Source organism: Anguilla anguilla, chromosome 13, assembly GCF_013347855.1.
Source record: "Anguilla anguilla isolate fAngAng1 chromosome 13, fAngAng1.pri, whole genome shotgun sequence".
In the NCBI taxonomy this organism is placed as follows: Eukaryota; Metazoa; Chordata; class Actinopteri; order Anguilliformes; family Anguillidae; genus Anguilla; species Anguilla anguilla.
In genome coordinates this window covers 15,792,811-15,806,913 of record NC_049213.1, presented here as the reverse complement: position 1 = coordinate 15,806,913, position 14,103 = coordinate 15,792,811, and the positions used below count along the sequence as shown (strand labels likewise).

At 38.3% G+C, this 14,103-nt stretch overlaps 1 protein-coding gene across 1 annotated transcript; it reads left to right on the top strand.

Moving 5' to 3' along the window:
- Positions 1–1,189: 1,189 nt before the first annotated feature.
- LOC118211094 (cAMP-dependent protein kinase inhibitor gamma-like) lies at positions 1,190–12,380 on the top strand. Its single transcript, XM_035387929.1, has 3 exons — positions 1,190–1,412; positions 10,787–10,983; positions 11,080–12,380. The coding sequence occupies exons 1-3, from the start codon at positions 1,408–1,410 to the stop codon at positions 11,163–11,165; spliced, it is 288 nt and encodes a 95-aa protein (XP_035243820.1). The 5' UTR covers positions 1,190–1,407; the 3' UTR covers positions 11,166–12,380.
- The last annotated feature ends 1,723 nt before the right edge of the window (positions 12,381–14,103 follow it).

The following is a 14,103-nucleotide window of genomic DNA, read 5'->3' as shown; positions in this document are numbered from 1 at the left end:
ATCATGGACAATGCTGAAGCAGCGTGATGTAGAAATATGTTTCATCCATACATCGATCAATAATTAAAATGTGCTTTATTTCAGCAAGTAACTTGGACAAGGTTTCAGGTCTGATGTACATGTTTGTTTTAAATGTCTCCTTTTTGCTGGCTCCTTCGCTCCTCACTGATGGCTAACCACAAGCTAGAGCTATGTTGACAGAGAAAGGTCTTTTCCCGCTTCCTTCTCTTGCTGATGGAGTTGTTACCCACGCAAGCTTGTGATCAGTTGGCGGGTTGGGAGGAGCCACATTTTTGCTTCACAAAGACATTACAGTGAAGAAGTTCTTAACAGCCACCGCAGAATAGAGGGTCTCATTGACTGTTAAATTTTCCTGTGCTGTAAGAGGATTTCTTTAGGAGCAGTCATGCGGAGATCAAACCAGTAGTCTGATTGAGCATTTATAAATGTATTCAAGTTTGCAAAAATAGCCTGTTTTTACCCATTTTCGATGGCTATTTTTGGGATTGTATACAGCTGAATTAAAGCAACTGCAAGTGGCATATAGGGTGTCACACATAAATAATTGATTTTGTTTGGTGTATAGTCTTATGCAATGTATATCACGCTGGTTAAATATTTCCACTAGATAACATAATTATAACATAAGATATCATTGAATGTTATATATTTATTAGCTGGAGTACGACTTCCTGTCCATTCCACATGTCAACATGGACATTGAAGGCACAGGAATATGTGTGTGATTTACCTTTTGGATGACTTCAGCCGGACATCTTGTGAATGTTCTGATTGTGATGGAAAACATGACAAAGTTCCTCTATAGGCTCTCTGTTGAGAAACTCATCAACATCATGTGATAACACAGTTTATTTTATGTCATTTTGCTTTAGTTAACAACAAAAGTCAGTGTTTGCGCTCAACAGCAACATTTGCGATTTTGGACCAGGTGCCGTGCTTGCATCCCTAACAAGAAGAAATAATGGAACATTTTGTACCAAATATAGCAACAAATATACTGATTATAAAACATACGAAAAAATAAAAAGTTTTCCAAACTATGTTTTTTCATGTTTATGCTTCTTGCCCGGGACTGTGTTTTTTTTTCCTTTCTGTGACTTGGAGCACAGCACGTGACATCACGCCCACATCCTTTAAGATCGAGACAGGCCTGACCCAGCTTTGTGAGATCTGGGATCTGCTGGACTGTTGTGCAGAGAGAGAGAGAGAGAGAGAGAGAGAGAGAGCTAAGGAAGATGAAAAAAGCATAGAGACGGGCAGATTCTCTTTCTCTAGATTCAAAACCGGGACTGAATTGCGTCTGTTATCGGTGTGGATACCTTACCATTCAGAAGATCATTTTTTGGACGGTGGTTTGGCTCAAATTTTTTTCATTTTTTCAAATGAATGCGGTGAGTGAAAATAAACGTTCTGACAGCCTAATTTTAGTACCATTTATTGAGTGGGAGCGGTATGAGTGGCATCCAAGGGTGCTGAGATTCTTCAAGAATTCTTAAGTTCTTCAATCTGAAAAGCTGTCCATGGTGTGACCCACATTTCTGTAGTGTTTTATGAACTGTAGAAGGGGAGTAACTTCTGAAAGGAAACAAAGCTATGGGCCATTGAAATAATGTAGCTTGGTGTATCTGTATTAACCTTTCTGATACAGCTGTATGGGAGTTAAATCCATGCGTATACATTTATTATAAGGTTTTTCTGCCTGTAGGTAGTATTATCTTGTTCCTAGATTGAATGCTATTGAGGGCCTTGGCTTTTCTTCAGCAACGTATGGATTTTGGCTTCTTTATCAAACATATTACATCACTTTAGTTTGGAATTTTGACATCATCTTGACAACTCTGGTGTGTTGTCTCCAGCAGTTAAACACAGTGTGCTCTGGCAAGTTATGGTTTGTGTGCATGCTATCTCTGCCAAGAGATGCAGCATATCACCTGTTGCATAGGATGGATTTGCACTTCACTGGTGTGTGAGTTGCTGTATTTCACTGTGGATGTCTGGGATGTAGGGAGTTGGGCCTCCCTGATTAATCTCAGTTGGCAGTGATGCTGAATTTTTTAGGATTCTCCATCATTGGATGTTGTACACTGTTATACACTATTTCAAAGTCAGGAGTGCAAGAGACAGGGCCACCCATTTAACACCAAAACTTTTTTCTTGATCTTGTTTATTTTGTTGTTCTCATGGCTTGTGGATCTGTTGAACACGGCAGGCTAGTCACCTCATAATCTTTCCGGGTAAATACACTGCTACTAAACACGCTGTTGAGCACCCTCTATATGCCCGTGGCCTTAACAATTTGAAGTGGAAGTCTAATTTAACACCCTTTATGGAGGCTATTTCCTCTGTAGCCATGTCAGCAAAGTACTTTCAGTTAGTCCTGACCGTTTCAGGACAATAACTCAATTCTTTCAGTAACTGGACCCATTTTTCCTGTGAGACTGGGAGGGGTGAGGAGAGCTCCTCCTCCTCCTCCTCCTCCTACTCCTCCTCCTCCTCCTCCTCCTACTCCTCTTCAGCCACCATCAGAGCTGCCTTTGGCCTCAAAAAACCTGGCTGGCTCAAAACCTGAGGTTGATCAGAGGTGTAAAGTAACAGTTCTGCCTTCTACGCATGAACTACCTCATGGCTGAAGAATAGTGCTAATTAGCAAATCCAGATGGGGAGGACTTGTATTTTCTCAACCTGGATTTTTCCACCTCTGAGGTTGATTGCTAATCAGTGCAGGGGGAGAGACTTATATGGATGAATACTGTGTGCGGGGATTATTGGTTTTCAGTCTCCCAGCTCTTCTTTGTAAGACCAGGATTGTGATGTCTGTTGTTTTCAGACTAATAAGGGGAGTAACCATTGAAAACAAGCCACGGGCCATTAACTTCCTTTTTTGTCTCCTTGACACCCAGCATGTGCCCCTTTTAACTTTTTCTCTAGTTAAAACATGCGGCTTACTTTGAGTTAAGTCAGTTTTGGGCAACCTGAGAAGAAGTTTGTAACAGTTAGTTGGATGTGGGTGAGTCCTGCATCTAGGTCTGGCGTTCTATATTTAATTTCAATTGATGTTCAATAAACATATTTCAATTAATCCTCACCCTGCTGACACTCTGTTAAAGTAGACTCCTGCACTGGATTGTGAAAAGACTGTTATTTAACTTCTCTAACTACTAAATCCAGCACTGCTTTGTTGCTGATGATTTCTCTCTCCTTTTCCAATCATTTCCACCTTGTTATTTGTGCTCGTATTTCTGTCATGAAAATAATGTCTGCGAGATTTCTGCCTGTGTGTCCTTGTTATATATTATATCACTGACTAAGCCAGTTAAGACCATGAAAATCTATTGGAGAGAGCAATAATACAAAGACAAGCCCTGTTGATTTATATCCATAGTTTACTTGACAGCTATACAACTTATTCCATCTACTGCATATACTTGTGTAATCTCACTGTGGATTCCCATATGAGATTAAAAAGTTTAAAAAGCTTTGTTTATTCCCAAGCACACGCCCTTGTCCAAGACAACAAACATATTATTGTGCCTGGGCAACAATGTGTGGGCAACAAATAATAACCTACCCACATAACTGACTGGCCTATGTGTAGATATTTCATTGATCTAATATTTTACCTTAAGTTAAAATATTAGATCAAGGCCAACTGGGCCTACTTAGCATATTATACATGCCACAGAGCATGATAGTATTTTAATTGATTAACTGTATCATGCAGTACACCTGTATGGAAGCATCCAAATTTGTTATGGTTCTCCACTCATTTAGGTTTTTCCTTTAATTTGTCACATGCCTGTATGTCCTGTCTACTGTATGGACATCTTTTCTCTAAGTTTGACAAAGATCTGTGTGCCAATTTCAAAAATACGAGTTGATGAAATGATACACTTGAGGGACTAAGACGCTCTTTTGAACACAAATTTTGGCTTAAAGATAATAAAACTTGGTGCCATTAGTGGCATGGTTCTTCAGTGCAGGGCTATCTAACCCTGTTCCTGGAGATCTATCCTCCTGTTGGTTTTCATTTCAACCATAACTTTGTGCACCTGTTTCTACTAATTTGCAGCTCAATGAGATCTCTAGTGTAGATCAGGGCTGCCCAGCCCTGTTCCTGGAGATTTACTGTCTAGTGGGTGTTCATTAGAACAATAATTTAGCACACCCGATACTACTAACTAGCAGATCCACAAGATCTCTAGTTGTCAAATGAGATGCGAGTTAAAACCTACAGGATTGTAGATCTCGAGGAATAGGGTTGGGCAACCCTACTTTATACTAACCAGGCCTGTTACATTCCTCAGATGTTCCATTTTTCTTATCTACAGCAGGCTCTGGTACATAAAAGACTAATAAAACTGCTGCATAGAATTTTATTTAATAGCCTTGATAACTAATAACAGGAAACATTGCTCAAGGTCCTGCTGACATACATATGCAAATACTCGCACACAGACAGACACACACACACACGTGCGCAAGCCCAAAAATACACACATATTTTATATCTACATTCTAGGCAGTCACCTGTTTCCTGCTGAGTTTCACTGTTGTTTGAGAGAACAGAAACAGACATGGACTGTGTTTCATCTAAGCAGCACAACCCCTGGCGGTCGTTACGCTGAACAGTTACAGTGTCTGAGCCTTACAGACATTGTGAGAAATGCTATTATGTTATTTGTTAAATGCATGTCATGGAACGTTCACAGTGCACAATGGGATGCATTGTGCAACGGATACCAAGGAACATAGTTTATACACAAACAGAGTTCAGTCAAAATTATTGTGTATCACAAAGTTAATGACTTTGTTGAAAATTACTTTGCTATGTACATGCAATCCTCATATTGACAGTTGTCAGTTAGCTTGTGTAGTTCAAAATGGGTTGGTCTGAAAAAAGCTTGAACAGGCCTGGGCTATGGCTTGTTCTCTTCTTTAGCTTTCTTCTTCTCAAGTTCTTCTCAACCACACTTTCCTGACACCTTACACTTGGTATTGCACAGAAGAACAAATGCAATTCCTCTACTTTGGATCTATTTAAAATGAAGATCACTGATTTCACTGAAAACATGTATTCTAAGCTTTGAAACCAATGAAACCAATCCTATGAATATGTTATGCCTTAAACATTTGCTTTTATCCTAGACATTCTTCTCAGTGAATTTATAACCACCTTACTGCAGCACTTCCTTATTAGCAGTTACAGCTTGCACAAAGATTACCATCAACAATGGACATGTTTACTTATTTACTTACTTGACTTACTTATTCGTTCAGTGGAAATAGAAGAAACGGGTGCCAATGCTGCTGAAGGTTATGCAATACTAAAGAATTTAAAGAATGAGACCCACAGAAGCCCCATGCCACAGAGAAATATTTTATTTTCCATTGGGTCTGGCTATCATCTTCTACCATAACACTATAAGCGCACTCTCTTGCTGCTAGAGAGAGCTTCTTGTACAATGCCTTCATTACGATTATGCATATTTGATAATGATGAATCATAATTATTATTAGGGTATTTCATCTATGGAGGTATTTTTGTAGCAAAAGACACAAATATGTAAATAGTCTCACAAATCTGTAAGTGGGGTTTCAAACTATGTAAACTGTTTCAGAAATATGAAAGCGATTTCACAAATATGTAAATGGTTTCACAAATATGTAGAATGGATTCACAAATATGTAGATTGGGTTCACAGATATGTAAAATGCAAGTCGCAAATATAATGATAATAATAATAATATACTTTGTCCTTTTAAAATCATTTTTGACATGCTGGCATTCAGTACTATATTAACATGAGAACAGGGAGATTTCTCATGTTGTCTTTGTTGTTGTTGTTATTATTATTATTATTATTATTATTATTATTAATAGCAACAACTACAACAACTGCATGATTGCTCTCTGTCAGTTCTCAAGCTACAGACGGATGGAAAAAGCCATGTGCATATCATGTGGTACTGAGAAAACATGTAGGGTTCACATGGCACTTGTATTATGAAGATGGATGCTTCTTCCATTATAAACCCAGTGTAAACATAAACATGAATTAGGAAAATAAATCCTCTTGTTCTGCAGCAGTGTGTTCCCAATGGGGCTTTTGGAATGCGGAGATGAGAGAGTGCGTAGGGATATTGTACACAGGCAGTGATTAAGGGAAGGAAAATACTGGAGCTTAGTTTGCACCACCAGTCAAATTGCATCATAGGGCCCTATAATGGTGACAACGCACGCCGAATTGCACCTGGGCAAAGGTGAAATAGGTAGTTCTGTCTCTCGAAAATTGAATATTTTTTGCTTGCTGCAGTTTTGTGGCCTGCAGCAAACCCATCTGCATGTGATGTGATGGGTGGCACAATAAGGGATGTGTCAATGGAAATATTTAGCAATGTGGAAGCCTGGTGTTGACAAATGCATTTGTGTTTAAAATTAAATCAAATTATTAAAATAAAACAAAATAATCAAATTAAAATAAATAAATAGAATACGTAAAATAAAATAAAAAATAATGAAAATTAAAAGTATTGAAATAAAATATAATTTAATAAAAATAATTTAAATTAAATTGTTTGTTGGTTTTCTACAAAACTACAAAAAGTCTAGTAAAGTCTATATTCAAAAAACAAAATCTGAGAATCAGTGAACAATTTTGAAGAAAATCCTCTTTCCCAGGATTTTTTGTTTATGACTTGTGGAAGTTGATTGTCATTTTCATCAAAGGGAGGATGTACTTATGCTATGTAAAACAAGTAAAGTTAATGCTCCAAGATGTTAATCTATTACAAAACAATACAAGTCCATCAAATTTTATATATCACAAGTGTTTGGGCCTAGCATCCACAGGAATGTGGCAAAAAAGTTTGGCAATTAAATGTTTTGAGTGAATCTTATTTCTGGTGTGCTTAGTTTTATTTTTCTCATCCTGATAATATAATTCAGATCTGAAGGGGTTAAACCAATTCAGACCAAGTTTTAATGAAACACTGGCACATTGTGCCATTTTGGTGGCTTTATGAATGTGCCTCACATATGAATGTATGAACACAAATGCGAGAATTAAAAAAAATCAATTTGACTATTTGAAATGTAAGCTGTGTTAAGTTATGCAGTCCAATACTGACTCTTTAGGCAATGCATCTGTACGGAGTTAAGAGTGTCCTTCTGACCATGATGACATTAGCAGTTGGAGTTGCATTGACACACTGTTTCTAAAGGAGAAGAAATAGGGCGATCCAAGTGGCAATAGTAAAACCAAACCTCCATTATAGATTAACCAAAAGTTGTGCAAACATATAGAACCAGCCCCTTTTACAACTGCGCCACGTTGTGCTCATGCCTGGAGTCACGAAAAAGACAAAAAATGAGTTGGACGCACACTAATTCAGTAGTGCCTTGAGTTACCACTAGTGTTTCGACAATTGCGCCTTGAGTGCGAAAACAGGGCCCATAGACTCACAGGCAGTTTGGACATGCATTTAATATGTTAATTAAATATTTCACTATAGTTAAACTTCATAATGTTTCTACATTCAAGCTACTTCATTCATTAACGTTTGCAGTAAAATTACACAGCAAGTTCCAAAACAAATCCCCAAACTCAAACCATTTGTTGATGTACTGTGCCTCTGCCTAAATTGAACTCCATAAGTCTTTACTGAAGTCTTGATTATGAGGAAGACATCATTCATTTCAAAACATTAGTCTTGTGTGCCTTTGTGTTTATTTGGAGAGCTTCGGTTTGCACTGGTCCAAAGTGGGGGAGGAGAGGGAGAGGGAGGTTGGGTATTTGAGGCAATCTGACCTGATTTCAATATACAGTGATTATTATTTTTAAGCTGTACAGATTAGGACAGAAAAGAATTGTCTATCTTAAGTAGGATAACGTTTAAACCAGCAGCAGATGACATCAAATGCGACTACTCTGTTGAGCTCATTACGGCTGCAGTTGGAGGAGGAGAGAGGAGGCACTGATCAGTGTAGCCGAGATTGTATCTTTATTCTCTCTCTCTCTCATCTCTCTCTCTCTCTCTCTGTGATTTTTTTTCAGCTTCACATTGAGTTGTTTTTGAACTGAATGTTGGTAAGTTTAAATGCTTTGTTGCTGGTGTGCTTCTGTGAATTGTATGATAAACATGACTATATTATGTGCAGTGATCACAAGCAGTAAAGAAAATATTTGATTTCTCATTATAAGCCTATCTATACCTTCACAGGGTATGAGCTCATGCAGCATGACTAGACAGGAAAATGTTTTCTTTTTTCTTTTTTTTCTCTAAATTATCTCTGAAAGCAGAGCCCCCGAGGAAACATTGTTGGTAACATTTTACAATAAGTTCACATGAATTTCCATTAACTTCTGTAGTTGTTAACTACTAACTGCTGAAAAGTTCATCTGTACAGCCTTAGTAATGTATTTGTACATCATTAATGCATGTTAACAAATACATTAGTTAATGCCAGTTCATATTGGGATTAAAACAACAGTTTATGTATTTGTTAATGGTTAAACTAATTATGCCAATTCATGTGACCTTATTGTAAAATGTTATCACATTGTGTGTATGTATTGTTCATTTTACTCATCCTTAGTCCTTCACTCTCAGTTTAAACCTGATTAGGACTGAAAGAAATGCATTTAAAGGGAAAACAAAACAAAACATGGAAGGCACTATAATTTATGTGCCACTAAGTCTCTACTTCATGGATTTAAGTCCATTTGTATAGACTAGTGTCATGTGCAACTAATAGTGCCAACAATATTTGTAAGTAATGAATAAAAGTGCTAACTCAGTATTCAAATAAGTGCTGCAATACAGACCAAATATATAATACATTCTCAGCTAAATGGAGACCCAGGGATGGATATGGTCTGACTGGCTTTAGGGTCTTTCTCTGTGCGATTAAAATGCCCTCATTTGAAGAGAGGCAACTCTGCACTCTCCTTTGTAAGAGAAATCTGCTTGTCGTGCTTTATGAAGATGGATAGTAGACCCATTAAACTGTGTACACAGGAACATTCCTTGTGACAATTAATGGACTCTTTACCTTTAACACTGAAATGGAACAGTGCTGTGACAAATTTATGGAGGTGTCATTTATTTAGTGTCTTGAATTATAAACAATGGCAAAGAAAGCTTTAAAGACGACTAGTTGTAGCATGCTTCGCCCTTCTAATAAAGTTGCTTTATGCACTGTCACTGTGCTCCTAATAAAGTTGTAGTACACCTTCATGCTATATAGAGATTGTATGAGCATGTCTTTACTTCTTAGATTATCTTTGCTTTCACGGTTATACAGGGTCTGCTTGCACGTGTGATAAATCACAGGACTGTTTTCAGTTCCTACAATTCGGTTGTGATAGAGTCTTGCACCTAGTATGTGTGTCAGTTCATTCAGCATTCTGGATTCATGCTGAATTGATATTGGCTTTCTGAAATGGATACTTCTCATTGCTACAATCAATAAGAACTTGAAATAGCCAATCTCCTGCTGCAGAATATTTTGAAGGAACATCAGAAATTCAAGGCGCGGTTCATTGTGAATAGGCATCCCAGTAAGATGAAGCAGCCATACTTTGTTCTAATTAACTTTTGCTCTTTGCCATTCTGTGGTGCAGCAGTATGTCCGTACCAGCTGGTCTGTGGGGATGTAGATTGAAACAGTAAAACAGGAAGATCTTATTAATCAATGCTGGATTTTTCTACACCGTTTAAATATGGCTGGCCTGTCAACTAGACAAAGGCAGTGGTTTTTATTTTTTTTAATTTTTATATCAGTAAACAAACCAGCCAGTGTTAATAATCCAGTTCAGGGTGATGATAAACAGGGGTCAATGAAAATATATATTTCTTTTAATTTAGAAAAAAATTAAATATATCAGATTGAATAAAAGCTTCTAATTATTTCGTAATATAGCTGCAGTTTTAAAAAACGACGATTGTTGAGCAGGACTGGGAAAAACTGAGAAGTATACATTTTCTTTGCCCTGTGGCACTTTATTTGCATACAAATAGAAGCCAGTCTGAAAGAGCTGAAGACACATTGGGGAATGTGAAATGAGTGTTTGGGAACTAGGTCTGGAGGGTCATTGTGTCACTGGGAAAAGAACAGCTGCCAACTTTCTTGTTTAGTAGGAAAACAAAACATTCCATCATGTTTCTGATTTCTCTGCACAGGGGACTGATGCTGTATTGCAAGGGAGGTGAACAGCTCACAGTAACATTTAGAAGTATAAAAAGATAAATGCAGTCTCAAACTTCAAATTATCAGCTACTGGTCACGTGGCCCTGAATATAACAATAAATAGGCAGTGTAGTGGGGTTCCTTTTGCTAACAATACCAAATGTTGTTTTGTGTTGGTTTACACTTATTAAAGGTGTGGTATGTAAGTTTGTTTTAGAACACTTTTGTTCATATTTCGTTAAATTTCCTTCACATCATGACAGATATCAATTAATTAAAAGCTGTAAGAAAGAAAAAAAAACACGATCACCGACTGCCCCAGGTTCTGAAAACAGACACTCCAAATTTCATCATGTCAAGGAGGCTTCCCTATCTGCCTGTCAGTCCTGTTGCGCATTCACAGTCCTCCCAAAGCAGCCTTAACCACAGCAGTGCAGTATAACAGTATATTTAAAGCTTTACTTGTATGACCACCCAGACGGTTTCTGGAATACGGAAGAAGATAGCAAGGCTTATCCAGCTAAGCACGGTCCCCTTGCACATCTCTCTCTCTCTTACCCTGTTTGTCCTCACCAGGTGCAATGACAGCTTCAGGCCAGGTGAGATGATGGAGGTGGAGCCTGTGCCCTTGGATTTCTCATCCTGTGATCGGACTGGTCGCAGGAATGCAGTGCCTGACATCAAAGGTGATGGAAACGTTGGCAGCACTAGCGAATTCAGCAAAGACACAGCTCAGATGGACACACAAGCAGCAGGTGGAAACACATGTACAGGTATTTACACACTTTTAAGACAGTGTAGCTCCTTACCTCTGAATTTAGACATGTTGCCGACTGAAACTGATGCGTGTGTGTGTGCTTGTCTTTCAGAGGAAGAGAGCTCAACGATGTCTCATACTCCAGAGGGTCATGGTTCTGGGAGTGTGGAGGCCAGTATAGGTGTGGATCCTTCTTAAAATGTGCGCCCCTGAAGGAAGCACGGAAAGAGCCAGCTTCTGCTCCATATCACTGTTCACTGCCTTGCAGAGAACTCAATGCAGAACTTTAATGAAAATGTAACATTTGCTAATGTTGTTCCTAACCTTTTATGGTACCAGATATCAAGCTTTATTTATTTTTATAACAAAGAAATCAAAACCTTGTGTAAAGAAACTGTCATGGTTTTGTAACTTAAGGGGTCCCTCGGGAACAAGTGTGAAAACCCTTGGACTACAGTGTGATTTAAAAGTATGCCAAAATGACAACAAGATATGTATTACAGAAAACCGGTTACCCAGTTATTAAAGTGGTGTATATAATATATAACAAGGCTTCTTAACGGTACTACTTATAAATTTGATTCCTCCAAGATGGTAGAGCGACAGCTCCAAAATAATGTGATCAGATGGCACCACTCCAACTGAGTGGTGTTTCGGCTACATTTTCAATTGGGAGAAAAGAACTAAATGACACAAATGCCATGCTCGTACAGGCCATACTGTAAAGCATATTTAGTTATATTCATGTACTAAACCCCAACAGGACAGCAGCAGCCTTGATCTGGCATAGGGACCAGAGCTGGAAAGTCCAGGCGGCAGAAAGTAAAAGTACTGCCATGTGTTTCTTCCACCCATGAAATCAGCCGGCTGATTTGACTAGTTAGTTCCCTTCTGGCTGAAGGATTGTGCTAATTAGCAATTCCAGGTGATTGGAACAAAATACCGGTAAGAACTTTTCCTTTTTGAACCTGGATTTTGCCAGGGAAAATTGTATTTAGCATGATGGCTAATTCTGGTCGGGAGAGTGGCTGAGCACTCTCCCTGACAAATGAATGAATGAATAATTAAAATGTTGATCTGAAAAGTGTGCCATGGCTGTACAAGGGCACACAAAAAGGGGAACATATACAAGAGCACAAAGGGCTATGTTAGCTATGCATTCAAAGTAAGGATGTGTCCTTTCTTCTATATTTATACATCTATGTATTGGGCTCCCAGCATATTTAGCTTGGAGGCCAAACTATACAGAAATTCTGTTTGCCTCTGATTTTCCTCTGAAGTTTTCTCTACGTGGTTTGGTGAAGTAAAGAAAATTGATCACTTTGGGTCTCTGCATACTTGTATAACACATGTATATCTGTTATCCCTCCACTAATGATGATCAAGGTAATTAAAAATGGGTTCCTATCCTCATTTTGTGTGTGTACAAATAACACATTTGTTTAATTCTTAAATGAAAATACAGCCAATACGTCTGAAAAGGCTATGAAAGTACATTATAATTAGTACATCATTATTTTAGGAAGCCTTTTTAGGGAACAAACCCGAGTAGTATCTTTAAATACATTTATTGAAGTATCAACATGTACTGATAAAGTTTGGAGCCTTCGAGAAATGTCACAGTTGTGGAAAACATTGTTAAGCTTTCTTGATGTGGTATTGAGCAACTGTGCAATTGGTCCAATTGGTCTCAGTTTATATCACCTCACCTCACTTTGGAAATATTGTGATGAAACACAACAGAAGCCATTATTCACACAATTTTCTGTTGAGATGCAAGTAGTCAGACTGTTCAGCAATATCAGTTTGTAGGAATTGCTAAATTGTATTGTAAATGACAATACTAGTGATACAGCAAGACAGATACTCTGAATAATGTATCTTTATTTGTAAAATGCTTGTTAAACATGGTTTAACATGGTTAGTTAAGATGGGAGGGGAGTGGCAAAAAAACAGTTAAATGCCGTAGGTCTGGGATTTCCAAATCGGGACTTAAAACCCTTGAGGAGTCCCAGGGGTACTTGAAGAAACTATTTAGTTTAGACGGTCTTGGATCAAATCAAGACCGTGCCAGTGCTGACTGTGGCCAGTCGCTCCATAGGTTGATACGAGATTACCAACTGAGTCGCCCATGGTATGGCAGGATAGGGCTCTGCGTCTCATCACTATCTACTGGTCGACTGGGCCCCCCTGGACTGCATGCTAAAGCTGCATATGAAAGGCGCCGCTGTGTGAGCTTAGCTGCAGTCTGTGCATGAAGAGAGGCAGCTGGCGACACCAAGTGTTTGGGAGGAGAACTGCAGATGTCTACGCTGCCGAATCGGCAATGGGGTTCACACATTAAGGCAGCTGCTGCAGTTGCAGATAATTGGACATTCAAAATTATGGTGAGAATTAGATATGCACAGCCCCACATTGGGTGCAAAATTCACTTTCAACATTCATACTTTCATATTTTTCAGTACTTTAGGCTTATCTGGTTTACACATCCTTTGCAATATTGTGAGCATTTTAACAATTAAATATTAATACTGAATACCTACATAGAATTATGATTAAACATTAATATTGAATACTTAAATACAATATACTGTTAAACATCATATGTCACAAATCAGCGATCCTTACTTGTATCAAATAAACAATGAGGCAACAGAGGTTTTATTCACTTAATTTACTGTCAACCCATATTAAGCCAACCCATATTGTGCTGGATTACACCACATTACAGGCATTTGGCAGACACTCTTATCCAGAGCAAGGTACAACAAAGTGTATAACCATAACCAGGAACAAGTGTGTTGAAAACCCTAGAGGGAAGTACAGTACCAAGTGAAGGGAACAACCGCGTACTTGGACCCTGTAGGTTAATCTGATCAACACAAACAAAAGCACCAACAAAGCAGTCTATGCAAATAATACAAGAAATAATTAAGTAGGCATGAGTGCAATAACTAAGTCTGTCGTGTCTAGGAACCGACATACTTCAACGCCAATCGTCAATCTGTAGAAAACAATTTCACGAGGGAAAAGACCCCACAGCAGCAAGCTCTTCAGAAAGTTTAGACTTTATTGCACAGGTGCACAAAGCCGGAACAATTCAGCCGAATTGAACCTCGATTGTCAGTTTTGCATA

Excerpts from the sequence above, each read along its gene's own strand:
- LOC118211094 (XM_035387929.1), top strand. Across the intron at positions 10,984-11,079 it reads AGGTGGAAACACATGTACAG|AGGAAGAGAGCTCAACGATG; the intron begins GTATTTACACAC and ends CTTGTCTTTCAG.